At 40.1% G+C, this 20132-nt stretch overlaps 1 protein-coding gene across 2 annotated transcripts in view; it reads left to right on the top strand.

Annotated features, from left to right (window-relative positions):
* rock1 (Rho-associated, coiled-coil containing protein kinase 1) overlaps positions 1 to 20132 on the top strand; it is a 78202-nt gene that overhangs the window by 39342 nt on the left and 18728 nt on the right. For both annotated transcript variants that reach the window (XM_084411629.1, XM_084411628.1), the window contains exons 8-21: positions 1332 to 1470; positions 1616 to 1707; positions 5027 to 5186; positions 5279 to 5342; positions 5452 to 5540; positions 6748 to 6796; positions 6978 to 7113; positions 8918 to 8997; positions 9672 to 9918; positions 14284 to 14390; positions 15542 to 15692; positions 16465 to 16625; positions 16724 to 16908; positions 18639 to 18708. In XM_084411629.1, coding sequence (XP_084267755.1) covers positions 1332 to 1470; positions 1616 to 1707; positions 5027 to 5186; positions 5279 to 5342; positions 5452 to 5540; positions 6748 to 6796; positions 6978 to 7113; positions 8918 to 8997; positions 9672 to 9918; positions 14284 to 14390; positions 15542 to 15692; positions 16465 to 16625; positions 16724 to 16908; positions 18639 to 18708 — 1730 coding nt within the window. The remainder of the gene's footprint in view (positions 1 to 1331; positions 1471 to 1615; positions 1708 to 5026; positions 5187 to 5278; positions 5343 to 5451; positions 5541 to 6747; positions 6797 to 6977; positions 7114 to 8917; positions 8998 to 9671; positions 9919 to 14283; positions 14391 to 15541; positions 15693 to 16464; positions 16626 to 16723; positions 16909 to 18638; positions 18709 to 20132) is intronic.

The following is a 20132-nucleotide window of genomic DNA, read 5'->3' as shown; positions in this document are numbered from 1 at the left end:
TTTCGAATCCATTCAGCCGATCTCCGGGTCTGGCGGTACCACTTTTAGCATAGCTTAGCATAGATCATTGAATCGGACAAGACCATTAGCATCTCTCTCAAAAAAATTAACAAAGAGTTTCGATATTTTTCCTATTTAAAACTTGACTCTTCTGTAGTTACATCGTGTACTAAGACCGACGGAAAATGTAATGTTGCGATTTTCTAGGCTGATATGGCTAGGAACTATACTCTCATTCCTGCGTAATAATCAAGAAACTTTGCTGCCGTACCATGAGTCCAGCAGGTGTAATGATATGACGCAGCGCACAACCAAAACAATATTTTTCCACAAAATGGATGCAGTTTTGCTTTTTAACCGCTATTATTAATTATATATAAATTATATATAAATTTTATATATAAAAAAAACCCTTAAATATATTACATGCATGTGTGTGTATTTATATATACAAAATAATTATACACAGTACACACAAATATATTATGTGTAAACAAACTTTTATTTTGGATGTGATTTAATCGCGATTAATCGTGTCACAGCCCTACAAGCATTAACTAAATTTAGTTTTCCTATTTGAGTTTGCTCTTTGAAGAGCATTAAAGGTTAATGTTTACCTTGTGGTTTTGAACGCCTTAACGTAATGGCCAATCAGAGGTGTTTAAGTTATTCAGAATCCGCTGCTCTGAACAGAGTTTCATTCGAGTTTGAGCTCAGCGACCTCTCATTATAATCAGTAAAGTGCAAACTCGATGAAAACAAGAGATTAATTGTTTAGTGTAGTGAGCTTCAGTTATTATAACTAGAGTTTTCACAGAAGTGATTGACCGTTTTAGTGATTTTAAAAGGATTGTTCTTTTCTTGATTTATGTATGAACCGGTCACTTGTGTGATTTGATTAAATAACCAGGTTATAAGCCATTTGTTGATGAATCAGAGTACATAGTGTTTGTGCAAGGACAGCTCATTAGAAACACATGTTCTCTTATTATTCGTATTATTTTGTGGCGCACAGTCTTTTTATCTCATCACATTTCAAACTGCTTTGTTTAGAATCCTCTTGTTGCAAATTACCATACAGAGTTGTCGTCTATTAAAAGCTACACTTCTGAGCATAGATCCCTTCATCAAGAGGGAAGGTCTTGGCAGAAGCACAAGAGTAGCTGTTCGTTCATTTTTGCTCCAAGTTAAATTCTTAGAAACTAATCTCGAAAAACGAAGACACATTCCTAAGAATGCGAGACTTCCCAACAGATGGAGGGATCACAAAGCTTGGGATAGAGGAAGCATTCAGAAGAATAAGTGTTATGTGTTGTTCAATGTATCCTCAGGTGACACACCATTCTATGCTGACTCTCTGGTGGGCACCTACAGCAAGATCATGAATCACAAGAATGCCCTGACCTTCCCCGAGGACAGCGACATCTCAAAGGATGCAAAAAACCTCATCTGTGCTTTCCTCACAGACAGGTTTGCATACAAAAAATACTTTTAAACTACAAATAATATATAGTAAGTGTTTTCAGCACTGATCAGTTGCATATCAGGGATTGAACGAAAGCATGTTAACTCAAAATACACTGTGCTAATCTCATCTCATCTCATCTCTCACTAGGGAAGTGCGGTTAGGACGCAATGGAGTCGATGAAATCAAGCGACACGGTTTTTTCAAGAACGACCAGTGGGCATGGGAGAACATCAGAGAGAGTGAGTTGAGTTTCTGAACCTCAGATCTGCCAGCTTAGTCATCTTTTCAAAATTCTGACCTTTTGATTCTTGTCTTTTATCTTTGAAACCATCTACTGTATATACTACGGTATGAAAGACACCGGGGTCCAAAACAACACTCGACTCCAAAACAACACTGGACCACAGTGACTTTAATTATATGGACCAAAATAAATAATAATTTGAAGACATTTTAAAATATCTTCTTTCATTTTCCACAGAAAAATAAATGCACACAGGTTGAAAGACCATGAGGGTTGAGTTGAGCTCTTCAGTGAGAGTTTCCTTTTTCAAATGCACTCTAGTGCACAATACAATCAAATAAAAAAATGAACCATCTAGACCAGGGGTGTCAAACTCAGTTCCTTGAGGGCCAATGTCCAGTAGAGTTCAGCTCCAACCCTAAATAAAAACACCTGAACCAGCTTTCAGGATTACTAGAAACGTCCAGGCAGGTGTTTTGGAGCTGGTTGGAGATGCATTCTGCTGGACAGGAGCAGAGTTTGACGTGATCCAGACACCAAGGGCCAGATTTACTAAACAAGGCAAATTAGCGTGGGAACGCAATCCAATAAAAGTGCCGATGGGAGTGGAAAGTTCTGCGCGTGATCTACTGACGACGCAAATGAAAGAACATTTAATGGATAATTTCCATATTGGCCAGTGCAATCTACCAAGAGCAGCGCAAATTAGCATCTGGTTTACCTGACACCATTTTCAACTATAAACGTCAAACTTTTTATGCATTTTGGTCGTTCGTTTACACGACAACGGCGTTTTGGGTGCCTGAAAATGCAAACTTTTGAAAGCGGGCTTTAAAGTGTAAGTCTCCATTTAAACAACAAAAACATGAATCTCTGAAGATGATGATGTCATGCACATGCGTATTACGTGTTCAGTCTATAGTGTTTCATCGCCATCTAATGGCCTGGCAGCAAATACAGCGTTTTTAGTCATTTTCGCGGATCCGTGCGAATGGGGATCGTTTTGACAATGGTGTCGTATGTACGCGGAAAACTCAATGGAAAAACTTCTCTGTTTTAAGCATTTCGTTGTCGTGTAAACGTCCCCCAAGACATGCTTTTTGGGGCGGTAAATAATGGAGCAAATATCAGTGAATTGACTAGCGCAGACCTTAGTAAATTACCTTGCATCATTAATTTATATACTCTCCACCCATCAATTTTGAATCTGAAAGAGAAACTCTTACAAATGCATATGCAATAAGGTCAGCTGCAAAAATAACCCTGTCCGTGCCTTTTCAGCACTCATTTTTGTCTTTAGTAAATCCTGACAGTAGTTTTTTAACACCAAAAAAGGGTTTGCGCTAGTAATCTGTTAGCTGTTAGTAAATCTGGCCACAAATATCACTGAAGTTTGGGGGTGAGCTCCTTTGACTTGAGTTTTAATGCAACCACCCAAAACACCCTAGCAACAACACAGCAATGCAATAAAACTCACTGGGAACCTTTAAGCCAGTGGTTCTCAACTGCAGTCCTCGTGACCCACTGCTCTGCACATTTTGTATGTCTCCCTTATTTAAGGGTGCTTTCACACTAGCACTTTTGGTGCGCACCCGGGTTCGAATGACGTCATAGTTCGGTTCGTTTGGATGATGTGAACGCTGTTTTCCGAACTCGGGTGCGCACCCGCGAACCGTACTCGAGTCCGCTTAAAAAGGTGGTCTGGGGTACGGTTCATGTGTACTCGGGTACGATTCGCTGCTGATATGAACGCAATCGTACCAAATCGCGGAAGTGAACCGCTATTGATGACGTATAATGTGGTGCGTGCCTGCGTGCGTGTGTGTTTAACAACTGTAAAAGGGTCTATACGCTTACCTTGACGAAAACAGGGATTGACGCATGCAAGCAGAGAGATGATTTCTGCTTGCCTCCACAAAAATTGTCTTCGGCGGACATCCCGCTGTCTTTGGAACGGTTTTAATACTTTTGCGGCAGACAGACGCAAGTGTGTTTCTGTATATTTTCTTTGAAAACAAAACCAAAGGTTAAAAAAAAGAAAAAGAAATGTGAAGCGAGCAATTCTATCCATTTTGACGCCTTTTCATAGCAGTTACCAAGCAACACGAGTACGCGCCAGCTGCAGCTTAGTGATGCAAGCGTACCACGGTTCGGATGCAAATAATATAATGTGAACACAGTCCATCGGGGGCAGGGGGAGGGGGGAGCAATCGAACTCGGGTTCGGAACAGACAATCGAACCAAGTGTGAAAGCACCCTAACACACCTGAACCAGATCATCAGCTCATTAGGAGAGACTCCATGAACTGAACTGAGTGTGTCAGATAAGAGAGACATACAAAATGTGCAGAGCAGTGGGTCACGAGGACTGGAGTTGAGAACCACTGCTTTAAGCAACTGCATAGTAAGTCCATGGCAAACACTCACATTTCCTTAAGAAAATATAAACACGTGTGCAGTGGAATCCATTGCGTATTGTCCAGTGTGCTTCTCTATATTAAGATTCAACAGTATCTGTTCACACCAAGTGCAAATAGCCTGGCTTGTTGGCAGAGGCTATTTACACTAACTCCACCCACAATTGTCTAACTGAGCCAGACAAAATTACAAAAGAAATCCTGTTGGAGTGTCTGAAATATTCTGCATGGATTGAGTGATTTACATCAAACTTGAGCTGTAGGTTTAGGAATGATGGTTTGTCTCATGGATGTGCTATTGTGAGTGAGTCACAGTTATAGCACCACCAACTGGCAGCAGGAAGAGATATAAACAGAACAGTCGCTAATGCCACAGCCGTATCACCCTGTAGCCCAAGACTGGTCGCCCACTGAAGCTAAGCAGGGCTGAGCCGGGTCAGTGCCTGGATGGGAGTCCTCTGCTGGAGGAGATGTTAGTGAGGTCAGCAGGGGTTACGGCTCACCCTGTGGTCTGTGTGGGTCCTAACGCCCCAGTGTAGTGACGGGACACTATACTGTAACAAGCACCGTCCTTCAGATGAGACGTTAAACCGAGGTCCTGACTCTCTGTGGTCATTAAAAATCTCGTGAAAGAGTAGGGGTGTTACCCCGGTGTCCTGGCCACATTTACTCCATTGGAATTGTATTCACCAGATTTCAGCACTGTTATATTTTTTTCTTTTTGTAATTTTGCTGTAATTTTGGGCATGCTGTCCATCTGATTCTGAGTAGAGACACGAATATACCAAGAACAACTGTACTGAAATTGTACCTTCCTTTAATCAGACTTTACTTTTTGCATTTGTAGCATTCTTTGTTTGTTCTCATTAAAATGTACTACTTTATTGTTGCATGTAGCGGCTGCTCCAGTGGTGCCGGAGTTAAGCAGTGACGTAGACACAAGCAACTTCGATGACATTGAGGAAGATCGAGGGGAGGAGGAGACATTCCCCATTCCTAAAGCGTTCGTAGGCAACCAGCTTCCGTTTGTGGGTTTCACCTACTACAGCAATAACCAGTGAGTACAGGCAGTCAGTGATTAGATCCCAGGTGTTTGTGTTAGTTTGGAAAAAGTGAGAAAAAAATTATTAATTATGTACTCCCTATCAGGTTTCCTCGGGAATCAACTATAAAGAGTGACAAACGCAGCTCAACAAAGGAAGATAAGAGTCACGTAAGAACCTCTAAGCAGAGACTTTAAATGAAAGAGTTTAAAGCACTATAATAGTGAATCTCTGTCTTAAACTGTGAGGATGATTGATTGTGTTTCTCTGATCTCTCAGTTGGAGAATCTTCAGAAGAGAATTTATCAGCTAGAAGAAAAACTTCACAGTGAGATGCAGCTGAAAGACGAGATGGAGCAGAAGTGCAGGTGATTATCTGTCTGTTTGCCCATCCACCCAAATAACCTTATCCAACCATTCATCTGTCCATCTAAACCAATCTAACACCTCATCCACACCACGCAACCATTCAAAACCTCCCAAACACCTCATCCATCCATCCAGAACCAAACTCCTCATCCATCTATCCAAAACTAATTAAACACCTCATCCATCCATCCATCCATCCACCCATCCAAAACCGAACACCATGTCCAAACAAATCAAACATTTCATCCATCCACCCATCCAAAACCGAACACCATTTCCAAACAAATCAAACATTTCATCCATCCATCCATCTATCTATCCACCCAGAACCAAACACCTCAAATCCATCCAGAACCAAACACCCTATCCAAAACAAATAAAACACCTTATCCATTCATCCATCCTGAACCAAACACCTCATTCAAACAAATCAAACTTTTCATCCATCCATCCACCCAGAACCAAACATCTCATCCAAACCAAACATCTCATCATCCATCCAGAACCAGACACCCTATCCAAAACAAATAAAACACCTTATCCATTCATCCATCCTGAACCAAACACCTCATCCAAACCAATCAAACATCTCATCATCCATCCAGAACCAGACACCCTATCCAAAACAAATAAAACACCTAATCCATTCATTCATCCATCCTGAACCAAACACCTCATCCAAACAAATCAAACATTTCATCCATTCATCCACCCAGAACCAAACATCTCATCCAAACAAATCAAACATTTCATCCATTCATCCACCCAGAACCAAACATCTCATCCAAACATTTCATCCACCCAGAACCAAACATCTCATCCAAACCAAACATCTCATCATCCATCCAGAACCAGACACCCTATCCAAAACAAATAAAACACCTAACCCATTCATCCATCCAGAACCAAACACCCTATCCAACTATCCCTATCCAGACCAATCAAACGCCTCATCTATCCATCATACATCCAACCAAACCAAACACTTCATCCATGAGCCACAATACATCATCTACCTATCCCAAATCACCATCTTCAATCTCAAATCAAACTCTCAGCCATCCATGTGAAGATCTATCTATCCCCAACAATGAATCCATCTTTCCCCAATGTAATCTCCTCATTCCTATAGTTAAAGTCCAAACCAAAAGTTAAATAATAAAATCAGGCCTCTGAAATCTGTTCTTTGATTCGTTTCCCCCTCAGGGCATCCAATACAAAGCTAGACAAGATAATGAAAGAGTTAGATGAGGAGGTGAGTGAAATGATTTAATCTCTAAAGCATGAATATAAATGAAGACAGAGGATATGCATTTTGTATGCAAAGCTCCAATAGATAATTAAAGTTAAATTTAATTATATCTGGTGGAACTTTTATATTTTATATTATGTTAATTCTCGGTTTCTAGTCATTCTGTTGTCTTGGCATGTTTCAGAGTAACCTAAGGAAGAGTGTGGAGGCTAACATGTCTTTACTGGAGAAAGACAAGATCATGATCCAGCACCGAGCAACAGAACATCAAAGGAAGGCTGACCAGGAGGCTGAAAAACGAAGAAATCTGGAGAATGAGGGTGAGTCGTCGTCGGGGTCTCATTCTAATTTTGATAAGGCTTCAGGTTTCGCTCAATAATACATTTATATAACTATTTTTAAAAATGAATTTAATATAACAACATAAAACAAATTTTATTTATTTGGATTTGCATTTAAAAAAAAATTAATTCCCCAAAGTGTTATAATGCATTTCTATAATAATTCTTTTTTTTAATAAATGAGATACATCTCACTTTACCACAACTGTGGAAGTAAAACAACTATACATAAAAAAGACTTAAAGAGCCATATTATCTTTGCAAGCACATACTGTTTTTTAATTCAATCATTCTGTTTTTTTATTATTATTTATTTAGCTTCAAACTTATATTATAACCCTACAAATATATTATTGTTCACAGTAATAAAAAAATAAAAAAACATTGTTTCAAAACATCAAACATTGTCAATAAAGTATGACATGGGGAAAGAAGAAAAAGGAAAAACCTATAAGAAAAAAATTCTTTTACCATCCTTTTTCTATGGTGATCTTGATCCATTTCTCAATATGCATTCTTGTCTGTATTTGTGAACTTGTGAAACCTCATCAGTCTCTGCCCAAGTACTGTTCCAATTCAAAGTTCACATCTAGCCAAATACAGTTCAAATCCCTGGATGTGTTTTTGCTCCGTTCCTTTTATTGAGGATTCATAGGTTTAATAGTTTAAAAATAAAACCCAATCTTTTGGCAAGGCAAGGTTGTGTTTTATATTATATTTCATTTTGTTATAAATATGTATACAGTGAAGATAATCATAGTTTCCAAGATAAGTTTCTCAATGTAAAGAACGGACTTGCGCTCTTCGAAGACTGGTCTTGCCCTGCTACCTTGAAAGAACGAACTCGGAAGGACACGAGGATCGTTCAGCACATTTTAGGCATTGGGACAGTACCATCCAATGCAAAATAAAGAAGTACTGCAGACTTTCACAAGCCGTCGGGTATTTGTGAGCTTTCGGCGGAAATCTCTTGAGTGAGAACAAGAGAAGTTTAAAGCTTACAGGCTTCTGTACATAGTCCGCTTGTACTGATTTCTGGTGTTTTCTGTTCGATTCTCTCAAGTCTGCACTCGATGCATTCTTCGATATCAAGAACACATCTGGGCACTTTAATGCATTCTCTGCACTTGTGTTCGTGAGGACGTTTATTGATAAAAGGCCTATGACTCTTCTGCTTCTTCCTGTGAGGGTTAGGACTAGGTGTGGGCTTTAGAGATAGGGGCCGGCAAATTAGCTGCCCCACTGAAACCAATCAGAAGCAGGGGAGTGACATTTTGAAACAGCACCGTACTAAAGTCCTTGCATCCTCCTGTCTTCATGAGACCGTACTGCTCAGTCGTACTTGGCGTTCTTGGTATTGAAAAATGCCTTTGTATTCAGCACTTTGTTGGCAATGTCTTTGGGTTTTCATCATGAACTCACTGATCTTGAACTCGCAACCATGTTTTCTTCTGTAGAGCTCCCCTGCCTAATTTTTTTACATTTTCATGGCATATTCATTCATACTGCTCAGCCTTAAACAGGCTTTTGAGTTGAGCACTGCAGTTCATTAAATGTTCTGTGGAAAACCACATCCAGCAAAGAGCAGTTATATGTCTGATCTTTGACTATGACAGTCTGTAAATTAGCTAATGGAAACAGAACAATAGCCTGAACATGAATATAATTCACCCAAGCGCCATATAGGGCCGTATAATACACATTTCATTGCTCTGTTAACATGTTATAAGGAAAGATGAAGCATTCTCCCGCCCCGTATTAAATCCAATTTCCTTTTCTCTAGTGTCTACTTTGAAGGAGCAACTGGAAGACTTGAGGAAAATCACTCAAAACAATGACAAGATCGCCCAGCTACAGAACCAAGTAAGCTTATCAAGAACACTTCTCGAATTTAAATATATTAATATAAATATTTATAAATAACTTTTAACAATAACTGTTTTTGGTTTTAATAACCCTCCTGTTTTTTGGGGTTGGGCCAGTGAATATGTTTTTAGGGCAAGTAAAAATGGGAACCACTGGCAGTAGAAAAACTATTTAGCGTTGAGCCCCGCTCCCCAAATTGTGACGATTGACAATAAAGATTACCAACAAAGTGTCAGGATAAATCTGTGTCGTGTAAATGCAGACTTATAATCCTGCTGCCGCAACACTGACAAGAAAAGGAAAACAAAGACATTTAGTAGCTTCAAGCCTTTAGAGTTGACTTTCTTCTATTACTGTCAATGTGATTCTTTTTAAAGCAATGTTTGAAGGCTACATGCTAATGCTTCAATGTATTATTAACTTATATTTATTATTAGCATTAATAATTGACTTACTAATTGAATTGAATTTATGTGTTTTTATTTTCATATATTTAAATAGTTAAAGGGAAAGTGTTCCAACAGCTTTTGCTATGGTATTGAAATTGTGTAATTGTTTTGGAAGCCATTTGTGGGATGATTTCCTCAAAAAATCATCCAGCAAGTGTGGCTCTGGGGTTCTTCGAAAGGTGTTTACACCACATGATAATTAAGAAACATCATCTCACACAGCTGGGGGAAGCCAACGACCTCCTGCGGGCTGAGTCGGACACGGTGGTGCGTTTGAGGAAGAGCCACACGGAGATGGGGAAGTCCATGAGCCAGCTGGAGGGAGTGAACCGTGAGCTGCAGGAGAAGAGTCGCGCTGCAGAGAGTGTCAAACAGCAGCTGGAGAAAGAGCTTCTGCAACTGCAGACCACGCTGGACACCGAGAGACGCTCCTGCAGCCAGGGCTCAGAGGAGATCAGAGAACTGCAAGGTGAGAGCGGCTCACACTTTCCCCCATTTGACTCCATCAACATAGACCACAGATGAGACACAGGCAGATTATATTAACACAATATATATATTGTGTACACAGTGCATCCGGAAGGTATTCACAGCGCTTCACTTTTTCCACAATTTGTTATGTTACAGCCTTATTCCAAAATGGATTCAATTCATTATTTTCCTCACAATTCTACAAACTTTACCCCATAATGACAACGTGAAAGAAGTTTGTTTGAAATCTTTGCAAATGTATTAAAATGAAAAAACTAAGAAATCACATGTACATAAGTACTCACAGCCTTTGCCATGACATTTAAAATTGAGCTCAGGTGCATCCTGTTTCCACTGATCATCCCTGAGATACCTGTGGTAAATTCAGTTGAATGGACATGATTTGGAAAGGCACACACCTGTCTATATAAGGTCCCACAGTTAACAGTGAATGTCAGAGCACAAACCAAGCCATGAAGTCCCAGGAATTGTCTGTAGACCTCCGAGACAGGATTGTATCGAGGCACAGATTTGAGGAAGGGTGCAGAAAAATGTCTGCAGCATTGAAGGTCCCAATGAGCACAGTGGTCTCCATCATCCGTAAATGGAAGAAGTTTGGAACCACCAGGGGCCTCATTTATAAACGTTGCGTACGCACAAAAGAAGGCGTACGCCGCTCTCTACGCAATAATTGGTATTTATAAAAAGCAAACTTGACGGGAAAATGTGCGGTCCTTCACGCAAACTCTGACCCAGGCGCACAAAACCGGGTGAAATGAGAAATGGCGACACCGTCGGCAGATGGAAGAAACACGTGAAAGTGTGTGAAACTGTAGACCGTTGTGTAAAAGAAATGGCAATACTGCCTCTCATAAATAACATGACGACTTCACAAAGCAAGTCTTACAATTAACAGCCTACACGAACACCCGTTTGATCGATCTGCAGTGTAAAACAAACTAAATCAAACGAAGATTACAACATTAACACATATTTGCAAAAAGAAAAGTGAAATATGTTCTGCAATAATATTGGCATGTTATGCAATTCATCCTCATAACAAATCTGTAGCTTGTCAGATGCAATCAAATGGATGGTAATAAAATGGCATGATGCCATCACAACAACATTGACATCATTGATGTCCGACCATTTTTTTTTATTTCGGCCACGGTCCGAGGTTGTGAGGCTGCAGCATTAACGGCATCTGCAACCTTTTGCCACTCAAGTGCCTTTTTGGCATTAGTAATGCCCACACTGTGCCCTCCAAACAACATTTTACTCCTCTTTTCCATCTCGCCAACGATAATTTCTACTTCACATTGAGTGAAGTTACGTTTCTTGGTTTTCCTCTCTGTGTTTGCCATGATTTCGCAATCGATGAATATTAACTTGTGGGCGTTTCACGGACTATTTATGGGCAACTATGGGCGTGACATGAAGCCGCAAAAGCTGCGCTACATTTAGAATTGATTGTGATTTATTAAGGGAAACCTGCGTAGGATGTGCGTGCGCACGGTTTTATAAATCCGAATATTTCTGTGCGTACGCACGTCCTATGTTTCATCCGTACGCCACTTCTGACGCAAATCATACGCAAAGTTTTATAAATAAGGCCCCAGGACTCTTCCTAGAGCTGGCCGCTTTCGGGGGAGAAGGGCCTTAGTCGGGGAGGAGACCAAGAACCCGATGGTCACTCTGACCGAGCTCCAGCGTTTCTCTGTGGAGAGAGGAGAAACTTCCAGAAGAACAACCATCTCTGCAGCACTCCACCAATCAGGCCTGTATGGTAGAGTGGCCAGACGGAAGCCACTCCTCGGTAAAAGGCACATGACAGCCCGCCTGGAGTTTACCAAAAGGCACCTGAAGGACTCTCAGACCATGAGAAACTAAATTCTCTGGTCTGATGAAACAAAGATAGAACTATTTGGCCTGAATGGCAAGCGTCATGTCTGGAGGAAACAAGGCACCGCTCATCACCTAGCCAATACCATCCCTACAGTGAAGCATGGTGGTGGCAGCATCATGCTGTGGGGATGGTTTTAATAAATTAGCAAAGATTTCAAACAAACTTCTTTCACATTGTCATTATGGGGTATTGTTTGTAGAATATTGAGGAAAATAATGAATTGAATCCGTTTTGGTGCACTGTCTTTTATAAAATACAATGTACAATATAAAAATATATTAAAAACCTGAATGGGCGATATCACAATTAATTACAGAAAAAATTCAGTATCACCACGGGAACAATATCACTGTTTGTAGCATTATCTCCGCTTGCAGCATTTCTCTCACAGCGAGTGTCATGGCAGACGAGCAAACCCCATCATTTTACAAATACCACTGTTGTTGTGTCACAGAATGTAGTTTTAAGAGTTTTTTTTATTATTTTAATCGAATAATCTAAAGTGCCTGCTTGAATATGTTCATTCAGCTGCATGATCAAACAGCTGAAGCCACAACCACATTCTAACTAACCACGGCGACAGTATCAAACATGGCGGTGTCCATAAAACCTTGAAATTTTACCACGGTGGACACTTCACCCATTTGCATTAAGCTTTGTATTGTTAGAAACCCAGTCATATATTATAATAAACGTGGATTTTTCGGTCATTTTTCCCTGAGATGGGAGAAATAAGGATTTAAGTGTTTTACTTCCTGCTTATTATGACGTAAAAATCATCATTTTGCGTCATAATAAGCAGGAAGTCACATTTCATTGAAAAGTGTAGAGACTACAAACACTAGCTCCTCATTATTCCAGGGGGCGGGACCCGCTCACGCTACAGACCTATTACAGATCAGTGGGTGGGACTTCACTTTCTGAAACTGAAAGCAATATCCTCCATCTTGTTTGGAAGCTAAGCTAACAGGCACTGTGGAGCCAGCTGTGAAGATATGACAATAGCGGAGGGTAACGTTACTCAATATGATGTAGAAGAAGAGGATTTCGGAAGTCTGCTGCTCGAATCGGGTTTTTGTGGCTACCTTTACAAGCCGCATTATAGCGAAGAGCAGCCGAGGCGGAAGACCTGCCTGCCGCGGACGAGAAGCCCAGACTGGCTCGAGTTAGGGCGGACTGGTGGCGCCGGTGATCTCACTATGCAACTACGAACCGCTACGAACACAGAGATAGAGTCCGTCTGCGGCAAAGAATTTCTCCTAGACGAAATCTCTGAATCAGACGAGGACACGGACGTTTGTGTTGTGAACCATCCTAGTTTCGCACGGTCGCACCGCATCTGACTGAACATCCCGGTAACGTTACCATGCAATAATTCACCATTTCGAAAGAAATACAAATGAGGAGTAATTCATTAATGAGTTCGCCAAATAACTAACGTTAGACATTTTGTGTGAAATGAATTTCAAGCTCCGGTTGTAGGTAGCTAGCCTTATGGACGGATGAGTAATTCATATGCTGTTCTGGATTAGTGGGAGTGGCTTGCGCAGCTGTGCAATGTGGTGCATTGTGGGAGTTGTTGTCTTTCATACAAATGCGTCCTGAAGTTACTTTCTTTCTTTCCTCGGTCAAGAAGGCACCAAATTCAAAATTTATTTTACATTTCGACTACATATATGACCCACTTTCAATGAAGATCAATGTTCCCATGGGTGAAATGCTCCTTTAAATAAATGAGTCCAATTGAGGCGTGAGTTCATCCATTAGGTATTTGAAATAACCAACACCGTTAAGATCTTTGTAACTGGTTGCAGACAGTACGCCTCGCTGTATGAACGCAGCCGTATTAAGCACAAAATATGGGACTGACAAATTACTTTAATTACTTTAGAGTGTGCAGAGCACTATTTTATTCGGGCTCTGTTTAAAACATTTCCACTTACACTTTAGATCGGGCCAGATATTTTTGTAATAACGGCTGATTTTCAGCATGCGTCACTGGGGAACATAAACAGCACGACGAATTGATGCATTCCACGCAAATCGACTAATTGAATTTTCCACAGATTTATTCCAATCAACGTGTAGAAACATCTCAAAGAGAAATTGGATGCACCTGAGCTAAATTTCAAACGTCATAGCAAAGGATCTAAATACTTATGTCGGTGTGATATTTCAGTTTTTTCATTTTAATAAATTTACAAAGTTATCACAGATCTGTTTAATTATGGGGTGTAGTTTGACATGGAAAAAAAAAAATCATTTGAAGCATTTTAGCAAAAGGCTGCAACAAAACAATGTGAAAAAGTAAAGGTCTGAATTCTTTATTAATAAAAACATTTTCTATGGTGTGCAAATAGTGTAGATAATATTCATTTAAAATTTCAAAACATTCCCTTTGCAACTATTGTGATAATCCAGTGGGATCTAAGTCTGTTCTTTGTCTCTTTGAAGCTCGGATCACTGGTCTACAGGAGGACAACAAGAACTTGAAGCAGAGTTTGTCTAAAGTGGAGCTGGAGAGGAAACAAGTCCAAGACAGATGTAACGTTCTTGAGAAGGTTTGGCGTTTTTATATTATTTTAAAATGAATAAAAACACACTTTCTAATGCAATTTTTAAATATATTTTACATAATAATTGCAGTCTATTAGGGGCTATTAAGATATTTTTGCATTGTGACACTTTTGATTTACTTTTCCGTACATTACATTATCAATTTTAAGGGTAGATATTGCCCTTATAAGGTTACAGCTCCAGTGGCAAGCTCTTTTATGCCTAAAGCTGCATTTTTGTCACATTTTTCTGACAGTGTAGGAAAGTAAATGTAATGTTAAAAACAAATAATGGTCCTAAAATATACATTTTTGTGTTTAACCATTCTCTTGACATGGTTTGTTGGTCAGTCAGCACTATTTTGGTAATAGAGTTTGGGCGGGAAAATTCAAGACTTTCTGCCATTTAAGCTGATTTGGCTATATATCACTTCTCATGGTATTTCTCTGGATAGTCTTAGCATGTTAGTGACAGTGACATGACTGCTACGCATGCTGCTGCTATTATTGCTGCCGCAGAGCAAATATGGAGACTTGCTACTGCCAGTACATACACAGACAAACTGCTATGAGTATGTAAGACATGCTGCTGCTGCTACATAAATAGGCACACTTTAAATCCCATAGCTGGTCTAAACAAGAGCTGGGGGAGGTGGAGGGTCTCAGAAACTCTGATAGACCGGCTTACAGCAAACACTGAACCAGACTATTCAAATGTTGAACAAGCAAGCTCATTGGCTGCAATACAGCAGAGGCCAATCAGCTTGTACCATGTAGTAAACAATGTGATTGCTAGCAGATTGTATGTAAAGGACCTATCAGCCTGCGCCTTAGTTTCATGACTGAACTAGTCATTTTCAGCAATGCACTTAGAATGGAAACCTAGGCAGCAACGTTAGGATTTAACATTTCTCACTGTTTGCAACTGTCTCACTATTAAAAAGTCTGTTTCAAGTGAATAACCATTTTACACACAGTAGAATGAGACTGGTTTACAGTTACACTTAGAATTGCTTCGAGATAAACCGTTTTGAAAATATAGTCTCATGCCATAGTCTCACTCAAGGATAACTGAAAGTTTACTTGAAGAAAAATCCACCGACATGTAGTAACTGTGTTTTGTGTAACCGGTGTTTCTATGTTCTCTGTGTCCTCAGGAGAAGAACAGTCTGGAAATTGACCTAAACTACAAGCTGAAGACTCTCCAGCAGCGGCTAGACCAGGAATTGACCGAGCACCGAATCACGAAGGCTCAACTCACAGACAAATATGAGTCTATCGAGGAAGCCAAGTCAGCTGCTATGCACGGTATGTGTGTGTGCAAGACGCACCAATGCCATCTTACTGCGTGTCCAGAGCTGCACGGCGTCTTGTTTAGCTGCATGCCCGGACACCACCCCCTCACTCATTCGTTTCATTTGCTCCGGATGAATATTGTTGGTGTTACAGGGCTGGAATTTCAGTGTGGGATTGCGTTTATTGCCCATAATTTAACTTATTCCTGCAGATTTTGTGCTCAAACCCAAAGTGCGTGCACATAAAGCCGCCTCACAGTACTAAATTGACTTCTTTTTGCTGCTTATTGCGCTTAAAAATGTCAAAATGCTGGTCTTGGTGTTTATTCACATAAACATAGTTATGTTTTTACTGAACGTAAACAGTTGAGAAAGAAATCGGATGTGTAACAGTATAATGGATCCGTGTGTTAGGTCCTAAAGTGACAGCAGCCTAATAAACCTGCTCCCAAATTATGAGATAATATTAAAAATATCTATGAAGCCGTTTTCCCCCATTGTATCGATGCAGTGAGAATGCTGAGTGGCTAGTAACTTTGGAAAACCACTAGCCACAGTGGCTGATGAGCAAAAAATCTACAATTAAAGTTGCTCTCTCATGCATGACCAGGGACAAATTACATTTTATTTAACAAAACGTTCATAAGTCAGAAACTCAAAAGGTACACTTTTTATGATACCATGCCTGATACGATGAATTGCATATTTGCCAATTATCGACCAATATATCGATCGACTGCTCTTGTCCATGGTGTTCAGTCTTTCTCTTTCTGTTTCTCTGTCAGCGGTGGAGCAGAAGGTGTCGGAGGAGACCACCCTGCGGATGCGAGCGGAGAGCAGGGTGGTGGAGGTGGAGAAGCAGTGCTCCATGCTGGAGTTCGACCTCAAACAGTCTGTGCAGAAGATGGAGCAGCTGATGAAGCAGAAGGAGAGGCTGGAGGACGAGGTGAGTGTCAGCCCACCAGACAGCTTGGCTTGAAAAGATTACAAACTGTTAAAGGTGTTATGAATTCAGCATCTTTCGTCTTCTCTCCACCCCACCAGGTCAAGGAGCTGCGGGTGCAGTTGGAGCATGAGTCTGGGAAGCGTTCGCAGGCCCATAATGAGCTGAAGACCTGGACGATGGAGGCTGAACGCCTGAAAGGGTCGGAGAAGCAACTCAAACAGGAGATCAACGCGGCCCTCGAGAACAAACGCTCTGTCGAGTTCCAGTTGGCACAGCTCACCAAGTACGCTCTTTTGCTCTCTCCTGCCCTCATGAATCTCCCTTTTTTAAATAAAAGACACAAAACTCATGTTCTTTGGAACTATTAGCCAGCAATAGTAAAATTATCTAGTTTCTAAACGGGGTCCAAATGATATAAATAAAAGCCTAAATTATTCTGTTCATTATATAAAGTAGGGATGCACGATATATCGGCGTCGGATGATATATGTTCATTTATGGTTTTATCGTTATCGGCCCGATAAGAAAATTGGGCTGATATATTAAAGCCGATAAAATAATGGATTATTTCACTTCAGATGTGCACTTTTCAACGTGAAGATTTTGAATTGCTTGAAATATGATTGGATTCACTGAAAAAAAGGAAAATATGGTAAAATAAAAGTCTGTCATATAGGCTACATAAAATTGAATGAGAACATTATAATTGTGTGCTTGGGACATGGCTTTTAATGGTGAGACTTTTGTTTTTGTAATGAGGCTCTCAAAAATTATATAAAAATTATATATATATAATATATCGGCCAATATATTGGTTATCGGCTTTCAAATATAAAGCATTATCAGTAATCGGTATCGGCCAAAATTTTCATATCAGTGCATCCCTCATATAAAGCAATCAAGCAAATCTTCCCAAGACTTGGATTAAACCGTTCAATTCATGCGAATTCTTTTTATGGTGCCTTCCTGATCGTTTTGGGTCTTCTAAGTTTTGATTACCTGGACTTAAAATGAAGGGACAGAAACCTCTCATTCATTTAAAGTATCTTAATTTATGTTTCGAAGATTAACCAAAGTCTTATGGGTTTGAATGACATGAAGGTGCGTAAATTATGACAGAATTCTCATTTTGGGTGAACCATCCTTTTAACTTATTTATTTCTGTATTTTTTTTTATTTTAGTACAAGCATTTCTATTGGTCATGTTGGACCCTAATTGTAACTGTTCTGTCCATAAAATGCCTTACTGGCAACAGCTATTACATTACTGAATATTTAGAAGGCTTTTCTGTTGTAGAAAAGGCTATTATTGCAGATTATGTTTAAATCTGGCCAAAACTATTGGCTGCCAGTATTTACACGCGTGGATTAAGAATTGACCTCCGTCTGGAGTTCCACTGCCAGTTAATCTTTTAACTTCCCCTCTGTCGGATTGTTTCGTACCTCAAAGTCTGCATTAAATCATTAACCGATTTATATTAACAGGCTCCTATGGAAGCTTGTTTCTGCCATGGAATAAAAACGTGTAAAAGAGAATAGCGACTTTTTATCTCTCAGTTATGACTTTATTTCTCACAATTGCGAGATTTTGTCGTTGCGAGATAAAAAGTCGCAATTATCTTTTCTGTGGCAGAAACAAGCTTCCATAGGAACCTGTATAATTTATATCGGAGCAAAAAAGTCAGGATTGCTAGATTATATCACGCGGTTCTAAGAAAAAAAGTCAGAATTGAAAGACCAAGCTTCCGTAGGTTCCTGACCTTATTGTGAGTTATGCATCATTTTACATTATTCCAAGAAAAAAAAACTGTAATCTTTTATCAAAATATAATTACTTTGTTTATCTTTCAAATGACTTTTGCTTGAGACAACTTGCCCTAATGTGTCAAAAGACCTAGTGGGTGGACCTGCCAGGTTTACACTCATTTCCACTTGCTTGAGCTGTAGAGTCTGAATAAATACCGTTTGTGAAGCTGAAGTGACTGTGATTGATGGAAGCGTGTGTCTCCTCAGGCAGTACAGAGGAAATGAGGGTCAGATGAGGGAACTTCAGGACCAGCTGGAGGCTGAACAGTATTTCTCAGTGAGTATCACAGACTGCTGAACATTATTCATGTTTTCAGGTGAAAACGCATCAAGCGCTTTGTGCGATCATTCTTCGTGTGTGATCATCATCTTGCTCATTACATTATTTGCTTGTGTCGTTGGCAATTCTTGCCTCACAGAGGTAAAATACTTCCTAATCCTGATATTGTAGCATCACAGTAAAAAAAAGGAAAAATGCAACTCAACTTTAGCAATGCTTTTGTAACCTTTTCCGGGTGTAAAGCGCATATAAAACCCCAAAATTCTTGCTGGGTTCAAGGCATGTTTCATATGTGCCAGGTTTCCATTCAAGCTGCGAATTCAATTTATGTAAAAAAAATTTTTAAACAAAAGTGGAATCTTGAAAACACTGATTGCAAATAAAGCTACATTTCCGTTAGTATGTACAAGAGAAATGCTTCAGTATATCAACAGAAATGGAAATTATAGATACAGGAGAAGCTACCGTGGCTTATTTGTTTACACCTATATGTAACACCTGATATTAAAATCATTTTGGTCGATCGGATCACAAGTGAACGACGTTAAATACAGGTGTAAACGGGGTCTCAAACGTTCTGAGCGCTTCCACTTCCAGAGGGAGTCAAAAACTCATTCGCCCGGATTGCTTTAGTAGAGTCAACGCTTATGTGGTCGAATGTGTTCAAACAGCCACAAATGACCGTCTACTCTACGCCTACTGACGTAATGTGTAAACATGGGAAGTGTGTAGCCAGAGGGGGATTTAAGAAGACCCAAGTTTGGACCCAAACACAATGTTCTCTCACCATTCCTGATTTCTGATCTTGAGCAGAAACGAAAGCTGCTGCTCGTCGAATGTTATACTGTTTTCTCCAGTCAGTTCATAATTAAATTGCGTGAGCTTATTTTGTCCGTTAGATGGAAAGATCTGAAAAAGCCCATATATTTCCCTGCCCATAGACCCTGCCCTCGAAGAAATCAGTCAGAAGTGGTTGAAAGTGGACAAAAGAGAGGGATTAAAACATCAGGTGTAAACGGTCATGTGTCTCACTCGTCTGCTTATGATCCGCTCGACCAAAACGCATCTTAATACCAGGTGTAAACAAGGCCAAAGATGATGTAAAACCATAACAGCCTTCTGTCTGTACCGTCTTGACTTCTTTTCTCATTTTCGCCACTTTCGCTTTTATTCTCGAGCACTGATTCGTTCGCTAAGCTAAACAGCCAATCAGAGTGATCCCTCTCACCGACAGCCCGACGCTGATTCAACATGCTGAATAATCCCCCAAAAAACCCTGACGCTGTCCGACTAGAGCCAACAGTGCAGAACACAGCGAAAAAACCAAGCCAACCGATGCTCAACAACCGTCGGCATGATGTGTCCCGGTCTTAAATAAATATGATAGTCACTTCCAATCTCATCTCCTTAATTAAAAACCT

This window comes from Rutilus rutilus, assembly GCF_951802725.1.
Source record: "Rutilus rutilus genome assembly, chromosome: 6".
NCBI lineage: Eukaryota > Metazoa > Chordata > Actinopteri > Cypriniformes > Leuciscidae > Rutilus > Rutilus rutilus.
Note: the sequence above shows the minus strand (reverse complement) of the source record. Positions and strands in the feature narration are given on the sequence as shown.